The sequence below is a fragment of the Dermochelys coriacea genome, chromosome 23, assembly GCF_009764565.3.
Source record: "Dermochelys coriacea isolate rDerCor1 chromosome 23, rDerCor1.pri.v4, whole genome shotgun sequence".
Classification (NCBI taxonomy): Eukaryota; Metazoa; Chordata; order Testudines; family Dermochelyidae; genus Dermochelys; species Dermochelys coriacea.
In genome coordinates, this window is record NC_050090.1 from 17,185,946 (window position 1) to 17,204,312 (window position 18,367).

Below are 18,367 nucleotides of genomic sequence, written 5' to 3' on the forward strand. Positions count from 1 at the left end.
ACCAGGCGACTCCCAGCAGAGCTGGGTGGCAGGGCCAGGCTCCGGGTAACAAGCTGTCAGACCCCCAAGGGGCACAGGACGCAGTAGCCGGACAGACAGAGCACGGGGCTGAGGCTGATTCCAACAATCTCTGTTTACAAAATGGCACCATTTACAGAAGCCCCAGGGCTGTAGTGGGGCTGGAATGTCTCAGCAGCTAAGCAAGCACAGAGTCCAGGGTGAGGTGGCGGCAGCCAGCTCCACTGGAACAGAGGCTCTAAGCTCCCTCAGCCCAGTGTGAGGCCAGAGCCCACAGCACGGGTGGGAAGCGAGATGGGCTGTAAACACGACAGGCTGTGCCAGGCCCAGTTGTGGTCCCAGGATGCAGGTGGGAAAGGGGATCTAGGCTCAATGCGGGGCAGGGATCTGGCTGGAGTGCATCTGGAGGGGGCAGGGAATCCAGACCCAGGGAACTGAAGGGTTTGGAGGAGGGTATAGATGGGATGGGTGGGGGATTAGTGTCTGGGCCAGGGCTGCAGGAGACCTGGGCGAACAGGACCTGGGCCCACGAGGGAGGGCGGGGGGTGGAAATAGCAACTCATTTGGCTGTCCAGGACATATCCCCAGTGCCCAGCTCCCCCATCCCTGCCCTTCTCTGCCAGCCTCCCCCACCCCGGTGTCCAGCTCCTCCAACCTTGCCCTTCTCTGCTAGCCTTCCCACCCATATCCGACTCTCCCCTTCCCTCTCGCCCCCCAGCCACAAGTCCCCACCCCAGGTGTCCCTGGAGGGGGGGAGCAGTGAGCGGAGCAGACGGACCTCCCAGAGCGAGAAGCAGGGTTGCTCTGGGGAGGCAGCAGCTGGCCCCTGACTCAGAGCTTGTGCGGATTCACCCAGCGGTAGGTGCCCTCGTACTGGAACCCGACCCTCTTCATCAGCTCATCCGCCTCGGGTGGGCCCCGGCTAGGAAAGAGCAACACCCCCAGGTTAGAGCCCACAGGCAGCCCTGCCAACACGTGTGGGACACAGGGTCCTTATGGGATGTGAGGCAGGCCCCCCCCCCCCCGCCCCAATCATTCACCTCCTTCCTCTGCAGCTCCAGCTGGAGAAGTCTTTCTGGCAGCTTAACTCCCATCTAAATCAGCACTGCCCCCACCCCCACCCTGTACCCTGCCAGGACCCCCAGCCCCCAGCACCCCCTGCCCAGTGCCCCAGAGCACCTCATATGCCTCCCCGGATCCCCTGCCAGGCCCCCCAGCACCCTCCACCCAGCGCCCGCCGTGCCTGCTCACCTGCCGTAGCAGTATGGGATGGGTTTGATCCTCTCAGACTCTATCTTGTGCAGCAGCGGAGTGAAAATACGCCAGGCTTCGCGCAGCTCATCACTGGGGTGTGAGGGGAGCAACGTCAGTGCTTGTGCCCCCTGCAATGTCAGCTGGGGGCGCAGCATGGGGGGCAACGACAGCCAATGTCATATGTGGAGCAGGTGGATGCGATCCGTGAGTGCTGGACAGGAGGAGGCAATCCCATGCAAAAGCGAGGGTCTGTCCCACACTGGGATGGGGGCCAGCACCCACCCAGCCCACCCTGCCCAGACCCAGCCACTCCCACATGGTCCCCACGTGCCAGCACCCACCCAGGCTCAGACCCAGCTGCTCCCCCACAGTACCCAGGTGCTAGCACCCACCCGCCCTGCCCAGGTCCAGTTGCCCCACTCTGCCCAGACCCAGCCGCTCCCCCACGGTCCCCAGGTGCCAGTACACACCCACCCCACTCTGCATGGATCCAGCTCCAGCACCCAGCTGTCCTGGGGCCTGGGATCAGGGCCAGGACTGAGCCCAGCACCCAGACATCCCGCAGCCCTCAGGGATGGGGGATCAGGGTCAGTCAGGCCCAGCACCTGGTTGCCTTGGGGATGGGGATCAGGGCCGGAACCAAGCCCAGCTGCCCCAGGGCTCTCAGAGATGGGGGATCAGGGTTGGACAGGCCCAGCACCTGGCCACCTTGGGAATGGGAATCAGGGCTGGAACCGAGCCCAACACCTGGCTACCTCGGGGATGAGGGATCAGTGCCAGTCAGACCCAGAACCTGGCCGCCTTGGGGCCCTTGGGGATGGGGGATCAGGGCTGGAGAGGCCCAGCACCCACCTGCGCACAAAGTGCATCTGGTTGCCACAGAAGACGTCCAGGATGAGTCGCTCATAGGCATCTGGCAGCTTCACATCCTGGGGAGAAGGAGACATGAACTGGGGTGTGAGGAAGGGAGCAGTTGTGTTGGGAAGAGGAGGCTGGGATGGGGGGTGAGAAGGGCTGGTTTGGCAGCCATAGGTTAGGTCCAGCTCTCACTCGTCAGGGCAGTGAAGATGGAGGGAAGGGGGGACTCTGGGAGGGAGCCAGCACCTTGTAGTGGTTGCCATAGGTTAGTTCCAGCTCTCACTCCTAGGGCAGTGGGGGTGGGGGATGGAGGGAAGAGGGGGGCCTGGGGTCTGCACCTTGTAGTGGTTGCTATAGATCAGGTCCAGCTCCGACTCCTCAGGCAGTGGGGTTGGGGGACAGATGGGAATGGGGGGTGAGGGGGCTGTGGGCTGGAGCCAGCACCTTGTAGCAGTTGCTGTAGGTCAGGTCCAGCTCTGACTCCACAGGCAGTGGGGGATGGAGGGAAGGAGGGGTTGTGGGGGGCCCAGCACCTTGTAGCGGTTGCCGTAGGTCAGGTCCAGCTCCGACTCCTCGGGGTCGAAGAACATGCCGGGTTTCTTGGTCATCATCTTGGTGTAGACGGCCTCGTTGGGCTGCACCCGGATAACCAGCTCATTGCGCTTGCACTGCTGGTGGAAGATGTCACCCGGCACATCCCGGAACTGCAGCCGCACCTCAGCCTTGCGTTCATTCAGGGCCTTCCCGCAGCGTAGCACGAACGGGACACCTGGGGAGGAGAGGTTAGAGACAGAGCTAGGGCCACCCACCCCAATAGCACGACAGCACACATGGGGCAAGGACGGGGGGGTGTAGGAGAGAGAGACACTCCCCAGCATGCAACACCATGAGAGAGGGGAGGACATCAGATTTTTCCTGTTCCACTCCCCCTGCTCAGGACTGTGCAGTCCAGGGCCACCCTGTCCCATCCCATCCTGTTCTTTCCCAGGAACAGCTCCCCGAAAGCACTCACCCCCAGGTGCTTGCTGACACCTCCAACCGCGCTTGCCTCCCATCCCATCCTCCCCACAGAATTGACTCCCAGGCACTCGCTCCCCCATCCCATCCCCACCACGATACTGACTGCCAGGCGCTCGCTTATGTCCCCCACAGCGCTCGCTCACATCCCCACTGGTCACCCCCCACCGCGCTTGCTCAATCATGCCCCCCATGGCACTCACCCCAGTCCCTCCCCCCTGGCACACGCTTACCTCCCCACGGTGCTTGCTCACCCCCCCTTCCTGTGTGCTCACTTGCACCCTTGCCGGTCACCCCCCCACGACGCTTGCTCACCATCCCATCTCTCGTTGTCCACGTACAGCACGGCGATAGCGAAGGTGGCTGTGTTCGAGCCAGTGGGGACGGTGGGATCATCCAGGTAGCTCTTCCGGGCCTCACCCACCCCGTCGGGGTTTCCCATGTACTGGCCCAGCACCACATTGCCCAGCTGCAACTCAGAGATGCACTTCAGCACTTTCACCTGCGGTGGGGATGGATGGCTTAGGTCCTCAGCATCACCACAGGAACCATGGCCAGGGAGGGTGCTGGGGAAGGGGAAGAGGTGTGGGGAGCACTGGGTGGGGGAGCCCAGGGTAAAGAGGCTTGGTGGGTGGCAGGGGACGGACGGGGGAGCACAGGTCAGCGCCATTGCACCAGGTAAGTAGCCAGTCCGGTTCAACATAAGAATGGCCATACTGGGGCCAGACCAAAGGTCCATCCAGCCTGTGTCCTGTCTACCGATAGTGGCCAATGCCAGGTGCCCCAGAGGGAGTGAACCTAATAGGTAATGATCAAGTGATCTCTCTCCTGCCATCCATCTCCACCCTCTGACAAACAGAGGCTAGGGACACAATTACTTACCCATCCTGACTAATAGCCATTAATGGACTTAACCTCCATGAATTTATCCAGTTCTCTTTTAAACTCTGTTATAGTCCTAGCCTTCACAAGGACTAGCCCTAGCCTCCTCACACAAGGAGTTCCACAGGTTGACTGTGCGCTGAGTGAAGAAGAACTTCCTTTTCTTTGTTTTAAACCTGCTACCCATTAATTTCATTTGGTAGCCCCTAGTTCTTGTATTATGGGAACAAGTAAATAACTTTTCCTTATTCACTTTTTCCACACCACTCATGATTTTATAGACCTCTATCATATCCCCCCTTAGTCTCCTTTTTTCCAAGCTGAAAAGTCCTAGCCTCTTTAATCTCTCCTCATATGGGACCTGTTCCAAACCCCAAATCATTTTAGTTGCCTTTTTCGGAATCTTTTCTAATGCCAGTATATCTTTTCTGTGATGAGAGGACCACCCCTGTATGCAGTATTCAAGATGTGGGCGTACCATGGATTTATATAAGGGCAATAAAATATTCTCCGTCTTATTCTCTATCCCTTTTTTAATGATTCCTAACATCCCATTTGCTTTTTTGACTGCCGCTACACATTGCGTGGACGTCTTCAGACAACTATCCATGATGACTCCAAGATCTTTGTCCTGATTAGTTGTAGCTAAATTAGCCCCCATCATATTGTATGTATAGTTGGGGTTATTTTTTCCAATGTGCATTACTTTACATTTATCCACATTAAATTTCATTTGCCATTTTGTTGCTCATTCACATAGTTTTGTGAGATCTTTTTGAAGTTCTTCACAGTCTGCTTTGGTCTTAACTATCTTGAGCAGTTTAGTATCATCTGCAAACTTTGCCACCTTGCTGTTTACCCCTTTCTCCAGATCATTTATGAATAGGTTGAATAGGATTGATCCTGGGACTGACCCTAGGGGAACACCACTAGTTATCCCTCTCCATTCTGAACATTTACGCTTTATTCCTTCCCTTTGTTCCCTGTCTTTTAACCAGTTCTCAGTCCATGAAAAGATCTTCCCTCTTATCCCATGACAACTTAATTTATGTAAGAGCCTTTGGTGAGGGACCTTGTCCAAGGCTTTCTGGAAATCTAAGTACACTATGTCCACTGGATCGCCTTTGTCCAGGTTTGTTGACCCCCTCAAAGAACTCTAATAGATTACTAAGACATGATCTCCCTTTACAGAAACCATGTTGACTTTTGTGCAACTATTTATGTTCTTCTATGTCTCTGACAATTTTATTCTTTACTATTGTTTCAACTAATTTGCCCGCTATTGATGTTAGACTTTCCGGTCTGTAATTGCCAGGATCACTTCTAGAGCCCTTCTTAAATATTGGCGTTACATTAGCTATTTTCCAGTCACTGGGTACAGTAGCTGATTTAAAGGACAAGTTACAAATCATAGTTAATAGTTCCGCAATTTCACATTTGAGTTCTTTCAGAACTCTTGGGTGAATGCCATCTGGTCCCGGTGACTTGTTACTGTTAAGTTTCTCAATTAATTTCAAAACCTCTTCTAGTGTCACTTCAATCTGTGACAATTCCTCAAATTTGTCACCTAGAAAAGACGGCATACGTTTGGGAATCTCCCTAACATCCTCAGCTGTGAAGACTGAAGCAAATAATTCATTTAGTTTCTCCACAATGACTTCACCGTCTTTAAGTGCTCCTTTTGTATCTCGATTGTCCAGGGGCCCCACTGGTTGTTTAACAGGCTTCCTACTTCTGATATACTTAAAAAACATTTTGTTATTACCTTTTGAGTTTTTGGCTAGCTGTTCTTCAAACTCCTTTTTGGCTTTTCTTATTATATTTATACATTTAATTTGGCAGTGTTTATGCTCCTTTCTATTTATCTCACTAGGATTTGACTTCCACTTTTTAAAAGATGCCTTTTTATTTCTCACTGCTTCTTTTACATGGTTGTTAAGCCACGGTGGCTCTTTTTTAGTTCTTTTACTGTGTTTTTTAATTTGGGGTATACATTTAAGTTGGGCCTCTATTATGGTGTCTTTGAAACGTGTCCATGCAGCTTGCAGGGATTTAACTCTAGTCACTATACCTTTTAATTTCTGTTTAACTAACCTCCTCATTTTTGCATAGTTCCCCTTTCTAAAATTAAATGCCACAGTGTTGGGCTGTTGAGGTGTTCTTCCCACCACAGGAATGTTAAATGTTATTATATTATGGTCACTATTTCCAAGCAGTTCTGTTATAGTTACCTCTTGGACCAGATCCTGCGCTCTACTCAGGACTAGATCGAGAGTTGCCTCTCCCCTTGTGGGTTCCTGTACCAGCTGCTCCAAGAAGCAGTCATTTAAAGTACTGAGAAATTTTGTCTCTGCATTTCGTCCTAAGGTGACGTACCCAGTCAATATGGGGATAATTTAAATCCCCCACTATTATTGATTTTTTTATTTTGATAGCCTCTCTAATCTCCCTTAGCATTTCATCATCACTATCACTGTCCTGGTCAGGTGGTCAATAATAGATCCCTACTGTTATATTCTTATTAGAGCATGGAATTACTATCCATAGAGATTCTATGGAACATGTAGATTCATTTAAGATTTTTATTTCATTTGATTCTACATTTTCTCTCACATATAGTGCCACTCCCCACCCCGCATGACCTGTTCTGTCCCTCCGATATATTTTATACCCTTATGATTGTGTCCCATTGATTGTCCTCACTCCATCAGGTTTCTGTGATGCCTATTATTATCAATATCCTCCTTTACCATGAGGCACTCTAGTTTACCCATCTTATTATTGAGACTTGTAGCATTTGTGTACAAGCACTTTAAAAACTTGTCACTATTTATTTGTCTGCCCTCTTCTGATGTGTCAGATTCTTTATGTGAATGTTTCTTATCTGATATGGCCCATACTTTGTCCTCTTTCATCCCCACTTCCTGACTAAAACTTAGAGAATCTCTATCAATAGACTCACCTCTAAGAGAAGCCTCTGTCCGATCCACGTGCGCCTCTGCAGCAATCGGCTTTCCCACCACATCTCTTAGTTTAAAAACTGTTCTGCAATCTTTTTAATGTTTAGTGTCAGCCGTCTGGATCCACTTTGGTTTAGGTGGAGCCCATCCTTCCTGTATAGGCTCCCCCATACCAAAAGTTTCCCCAGTTCCTAATAAATCTAAATCCGTCCTCTCTACACCATCATCTCATCCACGCATTGAGACTCTGAAGCTCTGCCTGCCTACCTGGCCCTGCACATAGAGGCCCTGGATTTCAGTCTCTGTCCTAGCAGCCTAAATTTGGCCTCCAGGACTTCTCTCCTACCCTTCCCTACGTCACTGTCCATGTACCATATACCATGACCACTGGCTCCTCCCCAGCACTACACATAAGTGTATCTAGATACCTCGAAAGAGCAACCTTCGCACCAGGCAGGCAAGTCACCATATGGTTCTCCCGGTCATCACAAACCCAGCTATGACAGGTTTCAGAGTAGCAGCCGTGTTAGTCTGTATTCGCAAAAAGAAAAGGAGTACTTGTGGCACCTTAGTGACTAACAAATTTATTAGAGCATAAGCTTTCGTGAGCTACGGCTCACTTCATCGGATGCTTTTGGTGGAAAAAACAGAGGAGAGATTTATATACACACACACAGAGAACATGAAACAATGGGTTTATCATACATACTGTAAGGAGAGTGATCACTTAAAATAAGCCATCACCAGCAGCAGGGGGGGGAAAGGAGGAAAACCTTTCATGGTGACAAGCAAGGTAGGCTAATTCCAGCAGTTAACAAGAATATCAGAGGAACAGTGTGGGGTGGGGTGGGAGGGAGAAATACCATGGGGAAATAGTTTTACTTTGTGTAATGACTCATCCATTCCCAGTCTCTATTCAAGCCTAAGTTAATTGTATCCAGTTTGCAAATTAATTCCAATTCAGCAGTCTCTCGTTGGAGTCTGTTTTTGAAGCTTTTTTGTTGAAGTATAGCCACTCTTAGGTCTGTGATCGAGTGACCAGAGAGATTGAAGTGTTCTCCAACTGGTTTTTGAATGTTATAATTCTTGACATCTGATTTGTGTCCATTCATTCTTTTACGTAGAGACTGTCCAGTTTGGCCAATGTACATGGCAGAGGGGCATTGCTGGCACATGATGGCATATATCACATTGGTAGATGCGCAGGTGAACGAGCCTCTGATAGTGTGGCTGATGTGATTAGGCCCTATGATGGTATCCCCTGAATAGATATGTGGACAGAGTTGGCAATGGGCTTTGTTGCAAGGATAGGTTCCTGGGTTAGTGGTTCTGTTGTGTGGTGTGTGGTTGCTGGTGAGTATTTGCTTCAGATTGGGGGGCTGTCTGTAAGCAAGGACTGGTCTGTCTCCCAAGATCTGAGAGAGTGATGGGTCGTCCTTCAGGATAGGTTGTAGATCCTTGATGATGCGTTGGAGAGGGTTTAGTTGGGGGCTGAAGGTGATGGCTAGTGGCGTTCTGTTGTTTTCTTTGTTGGGCCTGTCCTGTAGTAGGTGACTTTTGGGTACTCTTCTGGCTCTGTCAATCTGTTTCTTCACTTCAGCAGGTGGGTACTGTAGTTGTAGGAATGCATGATAGAGATCTTGTAGGTGTTTGTCTCTGTCTGAGGGGTTGGAGCAAATGCGGTTATATCGTAGCGCTTGGCTGTAGACAATGGATCGAGTGGTATGATCTGGATGAAAGCTAGAGGCATGTAGGTAGGAATAGCGGTCAGTAGGTTTCCGATATAGGGTGATGTTTATGTGACCATCGCTTATTAGCACTGTAGTGTCCAGGAAGTGGATCTCTTGTGTGGACTGGTCCAGGCTGAGGTTGATGGTGGGATGGAAATTGTTGAAATCATGGTGGAATTCCTCAAGAGCTTCTTTTCCATGGGTCCAGATGATGAAGATGTCATCAATGTAGCACAAGTAGAGTAGGGGCATTAGGGGACGAGAGCTGAGGAAGCGTTGTTCTAAGTCAGCCATAAAAATGTTGGCATACTGTGGGGCCATGCGGGTACCCATCGCAGTGCCGCTGATTTGAAGGTATACATTGTCACCAAATGTGAAATAGTTATGGGTGAGGACAAAGTCACAAAGTTCAGCCACCAGGTTAGCCGTGACAGTATCGGGGATACTGTTCCTGACGGCTTGTAGTCCATCTTTGTGTGGAATGTTGGTGTAGAGGGCTTCTACATCCATAGTGGCTAGGATGGTGTTTTTAGGAAGATCACCAATGGACTGTAGTTTCCTCAGGAAGTCAGTGGTGTCTCGAAGATAGCTGGGAGTGCTGGTAACGAAGGGCCTGAGGAGGGAGTCTACATAGCCAGACAATCCTGCTGTCAGGGTGCCAATGCCTGAGATGATGGGGCGTCCAGGATTTCCAGGTTTATGGATCTTGGGTAGCAGATAGAATACCCCAGGTCGGGGTTCTACGGGTGTGTCTGTGCGGATTTGTTCTTGTGCTTTTTCAGGGAGTTTCTTGAGCAAATGCTGTAGTTTCTTTTGGTAACTCTCAGTGGGATCAGAGGGTAATGGCTGTGTGTGTGTATATAAATCTCTCCTCTGTTTTTTCCACCAAATGCATCCGATGAAGTGAACTGTAGCTCACGAAAGCTTATGCTCTAATAAATTTGTTAGTCTCTAAGGTGCCACAAGTACTCCTTTTCTTTTTGCCAGCTATCTATGTTTCTAATGATCGAATCTCACATTACTAAAACCTGCCTTTTCCTAATGACTGAAGTTCCCTCCCCCGGAGAAGTAACCTCAGTGCGAGAGGATACCCCAATATGATCTGGAACGAGGGTCCCAACTAGGGGAAGGTTTCCCACTCTTCCCGTTGACTGCTCTCCTTCTCTGGGCCTTTCATCCTCCTTAACAGTGCAGGGGCTGTCTGACCAGAGGGACAAATCTATAGTGTCCCGGAAAGCCTCATCAACATACCTCTCTGCCTCCCTTAGATCCTCAAGTTCCACCACCCTGGCCTCCAAAGCCCATACATGGTATCTGAGGGCCAGGAGTTTCTTGCACTGAATGCACACATACGCCACCTGCTCACATGCTACACTAAGTGCAATAAACGGGATAGCCCCACTCTGCTGCTGGACTTCTGCCTGCATTTTCTCCTACAGTTACCTAGGTTAATGATAGGGTTTTTGTTTACATCAAGAAGTTTTGATTATAGTTTAGTGTAAAGGTTTTAAAGAATGGCGAAAAGAAAAGGAGTACTTGTGGCACCTTAGAGACTAACAAATTTATTAGAGCATAAGCTTTCGTGAGCTACAGCTCACTTCATCGGATGCATCCGATGAAGTGAGCTATAGCTCACGAAAGCTTATGCTCTAATAAATTTGTTAGTCTCTAAGGTGCCACAAGTACTCCTTTTCTTTTTGCGAATACAGACTAACATGGCTGCTACTCTGAAACCAAAGAATGGCAAGTGTACCTTGCCCCCTTCCCACTCTCCTTCAAAACCCCCTCTTGAAATCCCTGTTAGCCGCCCCTGTTCGCTCTGGGCCACAAGAGGGCACCTCAACCCAATCCTTTAGGACAGGAGCAGCCAAGCATAGAGCTGGAGGGGTGGGGAGGGCACGACACCTCCTGGGACAGTCCCTGCCCTGGGTCCCAGCACTCCTTGCCAAGCAGGATGCCCCCTGGGGCAGGGCCTGGGGCGCTTGGTCCCTGTGCAATGACCCACCTTCTCATCCCGCACATCGTCTGAGTCAGTGGAGGCTGGTTTCTCCATGGCCACCAGGCAGAGCATCTGCAGCAGGTGGTTCTGCATCACATCGCTGCTGGGAGGGGGAGGAGTCAGCACGGGAATCACTGCCCCAGCACGACCCTCGTCCAGTCCCCCAGCACAATCCCATCTCCTCCATCTACCCCCAATGCCCTGGATCCTTCCCTCCCAGCAGGGGGAGGGGTCAGTGCGGGAATCCTCACCCCAGCATGGCCCCCATCCAGCCCCCCAGGATGATTCCACCTCTCCTCCATCCACCCCCACTGCCTGGGATCAGTGGTTCTCAACCAGGGGTATGTGTGCCCCCAGGGCTACTCAGAAGTCTTCCAGGGGGTACATCAATACATCTAGATATTTGCCTAGTTTCACAACAGGCTACATAAAAAGCACTCGCGACTTCAGTACAAACTAAAATTTCATACGGACGATGACTTGTTTATACAGCTCTGTATACTATCCACCGAAATGTAAGTACAATATTTATATTCCAATGGATGTATTTTATAATTCTATGGTAACAATGAGAACGTCAGCAATTTCCCAGTAATCCTGTGCTGTGCCACGTTTGTTGTTTTATGTCGGACTTTGCAAACAAGTGATTTTTAAATGAGGTAAAACTTGGGGTACGTGAGACAAATCAGACTCCTGAAAGTCATCTGGAAAGGTTGAGAGCCTCTGCCCTCCCTCCCAGCAGGAGGAAGGGGTCAGTGCCAGCCAGTCTGGGAATCCCCTCGCTCTCCCCATCTGGTACCGTCTTTACCCACCCCTCCAGTGGCCAAGCCAGCACCGCTCTGCCTGCCGCCTCCATGCCAAGCCTGCCCCGCTCACCGGATGATCCCAAACTCATCGAAGTAGCCGCCCCGCCCCTCTGTGCCGAACGGCTCCTTGAAGGTCAGGATGACACAGGCCACATTGTCCCGGTTCCACACAGGGCCAAAGATCCGGTTCCCGAACCTGCCAGGGAGACGCAGAGCCTGTCTGAGGGGGGAGCTACCATACTAGCGGGCTTTGGGGGGGGTCTCACCCTGACAGATGGCGAGGGCCCTTAACGCTCCCCTGCCACCCGCCCGGTTCTTCCCTTGGGAAAGGGCCCAGCCATGCTTTCCCCCTGGCTCTGCCCCATCTCCCAGCCAGCCCCACCTCAGCACCATGAGGTTCTGCACCATCTCCTTGCCCAGGTAGTGGTCAATGCGGTAGATCTGGTCCTCCCGGAAGAGCGACGCAATGTGATTGGACAGTTTGTTGGAGCTCTCCAGGTCCTTCCCGAATGGCTTCTCCACGATGATGCGGTTCCAGCCCCTGGGGGGAGGGGAGAGCAGAGGGTATCAAATGTGGCTGCAGCTAAAGGGGAACCTCAGAACCCCCACCCCATGGGGGTCTCACACACCCCAGGCCTGTGCCCTGACCCCTTCCCTGGGCACTCACGCTTAGACCCTGCCCCACCCCTGTCTCTCACCCGTGGCCCATGCAGCACTCCTTGATGTTGCGGGTGACGTGCTCATAGACACTAGGGGGCAGTGCCAGGTAGAAGAGCCGGTTGGCCTTGTCCCCGTTGTGCAGTGCGTCCAGGTGGGCGTTCAGCCGCCGGAAGAAGGTGATGTCATCGTAAGTCCCCGACATGTAGCTGTTCCGGGAGAAGAACTCCTCCAGCTTCTTCTGCTCATCCGGCTCCACCTGCGGGGAGGGGACGCGGCTGCCATCAGCTGAGGGATATAGCCTTCCAAGTCAGCTAAGGCACCGAGGGACACTTAGCCACACACCCCACCTAATCCCAGAGATAAAGGCTCTGCCCCCAGCTATTCAGGGGAGCTGTACCCCAGATGCACACACCCTTAGGCTGAGGAACCCAGGCCCTCCCCTGCTCTGGAGAGGGGCCAGTGGGTGGGGTGAGGGGGCCACACCTTGAAGTAGGGCTGGCTCTGCTTGCGGATGTCGGCCACGGTGAGCTTGGAACGGGCGTAGCCCACCACATAGGTGTCATCAGGCAGGAGACCATCCCGGAAAAGCCACCTGGAAGAGAGTTCAGCTGGGTCACTCAACGCCAGACCACCAAGGCATCAGGTCACCACCACACAGCCCTGGCCTGGAGGGGGTGGTGGAGAGCAGAAAGAGGGACTTACCAGATGGTTGGGTAGATCTTCTTCTTGGCCAAGTCGCCCTGGAACAGACAAAGGGGATGTCACAGCAGCAAACAGGCAGGGAAAGGCCCCATGCCCCATTCCTACCTCCCTGCCCTGGGGCTGGATGGGAGCTGGCACCTCCTAGAGGGGAAAGGCCTTGTGCCCCATTCCCTGCCCTCCCAAGCCAGCCAGTCCCTGCCCATCAGCCATATCACAGCCAGCACTGCCTACAGGGGAAAGAACCTGTGTCCCATTCCCTGCTCCCCTGAGCCAGCCAGTCCCCATCTTGGGGCTGGATCAGAGCCAGCGCCCCCTACAGGGTAAATTCCCCGCCCCTCTCTGCATGACACTGTCTCCCCAGGTCTACCCATACCCTCACACGTCCTTTCTTTGAAGCTTTGGGCCTTTACCCAGGGTGGGGTGTGGCTCTGTTGGAGGGCGAAGCAAAGCCAAGCTGCCACAGCGCTGCAGGCAGGTGAACTCGCGGGCTCTGTGCCAGGCCCCACATGCCACCCCCACAGCCTGAGCATGGGTGCTGTTTGTTCTGGGGGGTCGGGGGGGGGTAGATCACGCTGATTGGATTGCAAGCAACAGGGATTTGCTGAGTCACGGAGGCTCAGCATCCAAAAGAAAGGTGGTTCTTGGTGCAAGGGGTAGTGGTGAGAACGGGACCCAACCAGTTACCGGCTCAGTGCAGGGGTGACAGGGCAACTCCCTGGCCTGAGCCACACAGACCATGCCAACTGACTTCCAGCTGACCGTGAACTCTGCACACAGGCTGACAACACAGGCTCATTGTCTGCGACAGCCAGTGGAAGCAAACACCAGCCCCCTGTCTGCACTGCGCAGGGACGTCCCCCAGATGGGACCACATGTTGTGTGTGGTCATTGATCCCTGTCCGTCTATCCCACTCTGGGGACTTGGGCGCTCTATAGAGCCATGCTGTCCCCTTGGGATGCTGTTCTGGGGAAGAGTCAGGCACAGGGAGGTGGGTGCAGGTGCAGCAGGAGCTCTGGGGAGGGTCAGACATGGGAATGGGAGGCAGAGAGGTGGGTGTGGACACAGCAAGACCTATGGGGTGGGTTATACATAGGGCGGGGGGGGGGACAGGGAGGTGGTTGTGGATGTGGATGCAGCAGGAGCTCTGGGAAGGGTCAGACATGGGCAGCAGGGAGGTGGGTGCGGACATAGCAGGACCTATGGGGCAAGTTAGACACAGGGGGAGGGGCAGGGAGGATCACACTAGGTGGGTCGATTGATTCCCCAAATGTCTAGATCAGAGGACTTCTCTGCCAGCTGCAAAGGGTCACCGCCCCCCATCCCACCCCATTGCCCCATTCAGAACCTGCAGCGGCTTAGCTGCCTCCTATTCAGCTAGGCCCAGCCTGGTGGAAGGTTATGTAAGTTTGCTCTGGGAGGCGCAGTGGGGGTGTGGCTCCTAGTCTGACCTAGTGTTGCTCTTATCCCATGTTGGCTCCACCCACCAGCCCATTTCAATGCAAACTAGTTCAGGGAGATGGGGACAAAACAAAGCAGTGAGTCACAGCCTTCCTCCCGTGCATGACACAGCGGGGCAGTGCCCCAGGCAGAAGGTGTCTGGGCTTGTAGCAAGTCAGTGTACATACACACAAATAAACACATCCACAGAGCAGGGATGTCAGTCCCAGGCTACGAAATGGCTGAGCAGGGCCCCGGTCAGCTAGGGGAAAATATGCCAGTGAGAGCCAGGTGACCAGGCCAGCCGAACCAGCACGTCCACAGCTCCCCTCCCTGCCACACGACAACAAGGACATTCATGTTTGCCACCCGCCCTGCCCAGGAGCCAGACACTACCTTCTGCTCATTCTGTGTCCCAGATTTCTGCTCCCCCAGAACCTGGCCCAGGTGCCCCCCACAAAGCCCTGGGGAAACGAACAGCTTCCCCAGAACCTGGCCCATTTCACCTCACAAAGCCCTGGGTAAAAGAACAGGAAGACAAGGAAGCTCCTTATCTATCACAAACACGGATATGCCAGCTTTCTCCTCCCTCCCTCTGCTGGGGAGGGGCAGGTGCCAGGGATTCAACCTGGGCCATCCCTGCCTGACCCACAGAGACCCCAAGCGATGGCAGGGGCAGCTCCCCGCCACAGCTGGCCCTGGCCTGGCTCATAGTATGGGGATGCCTAGCTCCTGCCCATGATTCCCTGATGTGAGAGAGGGCTATGGAGGGCATCAGCTCCACTAGCTTTGGGTTAACCCACTTCACATGAAGCTGAAGGAATGCCTGTCTAGAAAAGGAGCTGGGCTCCTGAGTTCAATTGCCCTGTGTGACCTTGGACTAGTCACCGAATCGTTCAATGCTTCAGTTTCCCCACTACAGCATAGGGACTGTGTGTCCATCCAGTGCCTAGTGTAACAGGAGCCCTGCTCCCACTTGGGGTGGGGGGAGTGCGTGTGTTGTCTGCCCCGGCCCCAATCTCTGCAAAGAGAGGTGTGCGTTACACACATAAAAACAAGGAACCCACTGTATGGGGGCAGTCTCTGGAAAGCGGTGAATCTGAGAAGGACCTAAGGGCCTTAGTGAACAACCTGAGCTCCCAGGGCCACATTGTGGCCAAAGGGATTTGTGGGATCATGGGGTGTAGCAACAGGGCAGCCGTAAGCAGTAGCAGGGACAGGATTTTACTACCAGACACGGCCTTGGGATATTGCATCCAGTTCTGGTGGCCACATTTTAAAACGGCTATGGAAAAACTGAAGAGGGCAGAGAAAAGAACCAGAAAAATTATTCAAGGGCTGCAGAAAAATGCAAGAGCCCTAAAGAGCCATCTGTTTCAAAGGGAAGACTGATTCCAGCGCTGGGGGGAAAGGCAGCCCCAGCACTGGGAAAGGGAAAGGGAAGCCGAAGCCAGAGAAATTCAGTCCAGCTATACGGCACCTGTGCGGGTGATTAGCCATCAGAACCAACTCCTAAGTGAAGCGATGGCTTCTCTGTGTCTGCTGCCTCCCAGTCCAGCCGGGCTGCCTTGATGGAAGATGCTGGAACCACACACAAGGTACTGGCTAACCAGGGACCGAAGTAGGTGAGATTCTCTGGCCTGGGACACACACGTGTTGGACTAGATGTCCCACACTGCTGTGAGCTAAGTAAGTTTACTTCCATGAAGCTAGCAAGGGTGAGCAGTATAACATTGACCATACCTAGCTACATAGAGGTAAGAGCTACCTGGGGCTCATCTACACCAGGACTTATAGCGATAGCCACATCCATGTGACCATACACCTCTCGCTGCACAAGGACACCCACCACCAGCACCGGGGCTAGAGCAGCCTTGCTCTCCTCTGGGCACAGTGACTCAGCAGTCCCTGGCACTTCCCCTTGTGCTAACACCATGGATCCTGCAGCATGGGCGTCACCATCACAGCCCCTCTGAGAGCAGAGGGAACCGGAAATCGAGGTAGAAAATGGTTACACTGAAGGCCCTGGGGAAGGAACTGGGGCAGTTTGGGGGGCATTGGGGTGAATATGGGGTGGTTTCAGGGGCCTAAAGCATGCCTGTGGGGTGGGGAAGTTTTGGGGGAATCTGGGGGTGTCAGGGAAAATTTGGGGTGGTGGGTGAATTTGAGGGCACCGGAACGATCTCAGTCACACACTTGCTTGCTGAAATCATGCTACTGTTCACAGGATCAAGACAACGGGGGTTTGGCCAAGCCAGGGCCTGCCCTCCTCACTGTCTCATCACCACAGCCAGCACCAACAGTGCACCCAGGCCTCGGGTTTCCCCATGGCGGGGCACACAGCTAAACCTGATCTGTGCCTACAGGGATCAACTCCCCACCCGCACCCCCATCCCACAAGCTGCTGCTGCTGCTGGAGCTAGGTTACACAATGAGCTGCATTCGCTGCCTATGTTACACAACATGGTGCAGGAAGTTGAGTCTCTCTGTACCCAGTGCCGGGCAGCATGGCTGCAGTTATCAGCATTATCTAAGTTGATACAATCCCTGCCCTCTCCTTCGAGCTCAGTGCAGCAGTACCTGAGTAGCCCCAAGGGAGGCTGGAGACCAGGGACAATCCTGCGGCCACTTGGTGCTTCAGGGCTGCTGTCTCTCCAGGAGAAGATCAATCTTGCCACAGCCCCCAGAGCCATGGGCCAAAAGGATTTCAGGGTCCCAGTCCACAGAAACACAGAGCCCTTTGAGGGAGATCGGGGTCCATCCCTGGGGCCCACTGCCCAGATCCATCCCCTCACTCAGCGCTCCACAGAGACCTACAGGGAGCTCCTTGTGACGCCTCAGCGCTGCCTGTATGCAGACTCTGGCACAGGGTGATCTGGGTTAAGGCTGGAGGCGCTGCATGGGCCAGGTGCCTCAGGAGAAGGCGCTGGCATAGGGCACCTGCCTGGATGGCTCCAGGCTGGGCTGTGGGTACTCACCGAGGCCCCCATGATGATGAAGATGTGGGTGTCGGACTGGAGGAAGTCCTTGCCCTGGCACAGCTCCTCGCGCATCATCCCACACACCTGCGAGCGGCTCAGCTCCCGCTGAAGAGTCATGGTGTTTGAATTGCTGCTCCCTAAAAGCAAGAGAGACCAGGCTGGTTTGTGTGATCTAGACTCCCCGCCCCTAGGAGGGCTGGCCCAGTTTGGCTCCCCCACCAGCACCCCGGGGAGCAGAGGCAACAGGTCTCTGCTTGTCCAACAGGACGGGCAGATACTGAGCTGCAGGGCAGAGAAGCCCCATGGCGGAGGTGAAATGAGGCCTGGTGGGGATGTGAAGAGAAGTCCCTGGATAGGAGTGAGGGGAGGGGTCACTGTTGGGTCCTACCCCAAGTACAGCCCTAGACACCAGAACCACTGCTCCCCAGTGACACCTAGCTCCAGCCCCCTCAGCGAACCACACCCACTTGCTCCTCACTCCCCAGCACCCTCCTCCCCTCCCAGTGCCCTCACTCCCCCCCAGGGTCTCCCTGCTCCCCCCATTCATATCCCCAGTGCCCTCTAACTCCTGGTCCCCTCCCACTACTCCATGCCCCATTTGCTCCTGATCTCGCCAGAGCTCTCCACCCCCAGAGCCCCTTAGCTCCCACATGCCCCCACCTTCCCCAGGACCCCCATTCCCACCTCCTCCAGTGCCCCTCTGCTCCCCCATGCCCCCACCTCCCACTTCCCCCAGCGCCCCCCCGCTCCCACCTCCCCCCAGCGCCCCCCATTCCCACATGCCCCCCACTTCCCCCAGCGCCCCTCAGTTCCCACATCCCGCAGTGCCCCCATTCTCACCTACTCCAACGTCCCCTGTCCCCACATACCCCTCACCTCCCCCAGCGCCCCCCTGCTCCCACATGCCCCCACCTCCCAAATCCCCTGCCTCGCACGATTCCTACCACGCCCCAGATCTCGCTCCCGCGCTGCCGCCGCTCCAACGCTCGCCCGGCTCCCCATCGCGGCCCCACCCCCTGACCGCCCGGCTCCCCATCGCGGCCCCGCCCTCTGACCGCCCAG

General features: G+C 54.0%; 1 protein-coding gene across 2 annotated transcripts; it reads right to left on the bottom strand.

Annotated features, from left to right (window-relative positions):
- Positions 1-114: 114 nt before the first annotated feature.
- G6PD (glucose-6-phosphate dehydrogenase) lies at positions 115-18,359 on the bottom strand. Of its 2 annotated transcripts, none has more exons than XM_038381509.2 (13): positions 18,250-18,359; positions 17,303-17,442; positions 12,887-12,924; positions 12,668-12,776; positions 12,223-12,440; positions 11,907-12,065; positions 11,595-11,720; positions 10,725-10,818; positions 3,463-3,649; positions 2,664-2,899; positions 2,125-2,201; positions 1,270-1,362; positions 115-940 (listed from the first exon to the last, which is right to left on the bottom strand). In XM_038381509.2, exons 1-13 carry the CDS (start codon positions 18,305-18,307, stop codon positions 850-852), a joined length of 1,626 nt encoding a protein of 541 aa, XP_038237437.1. In that variant the 5' UTR covers positions 18,308-18,359; the 3' UTR covers positions 115-849. The 2 variants fall into 2 exon arrangements, with proteins under 2 accessions (XP_038237437.1, XP_043357285.1); XM_043501350.1 differs by lacking the exon at positions 18,250-18,359 and adding an exon at positions 17,724-17,727.
- Between the last annotated feature and the right edge of the window lie 8 nt (positions 18,360-18,367).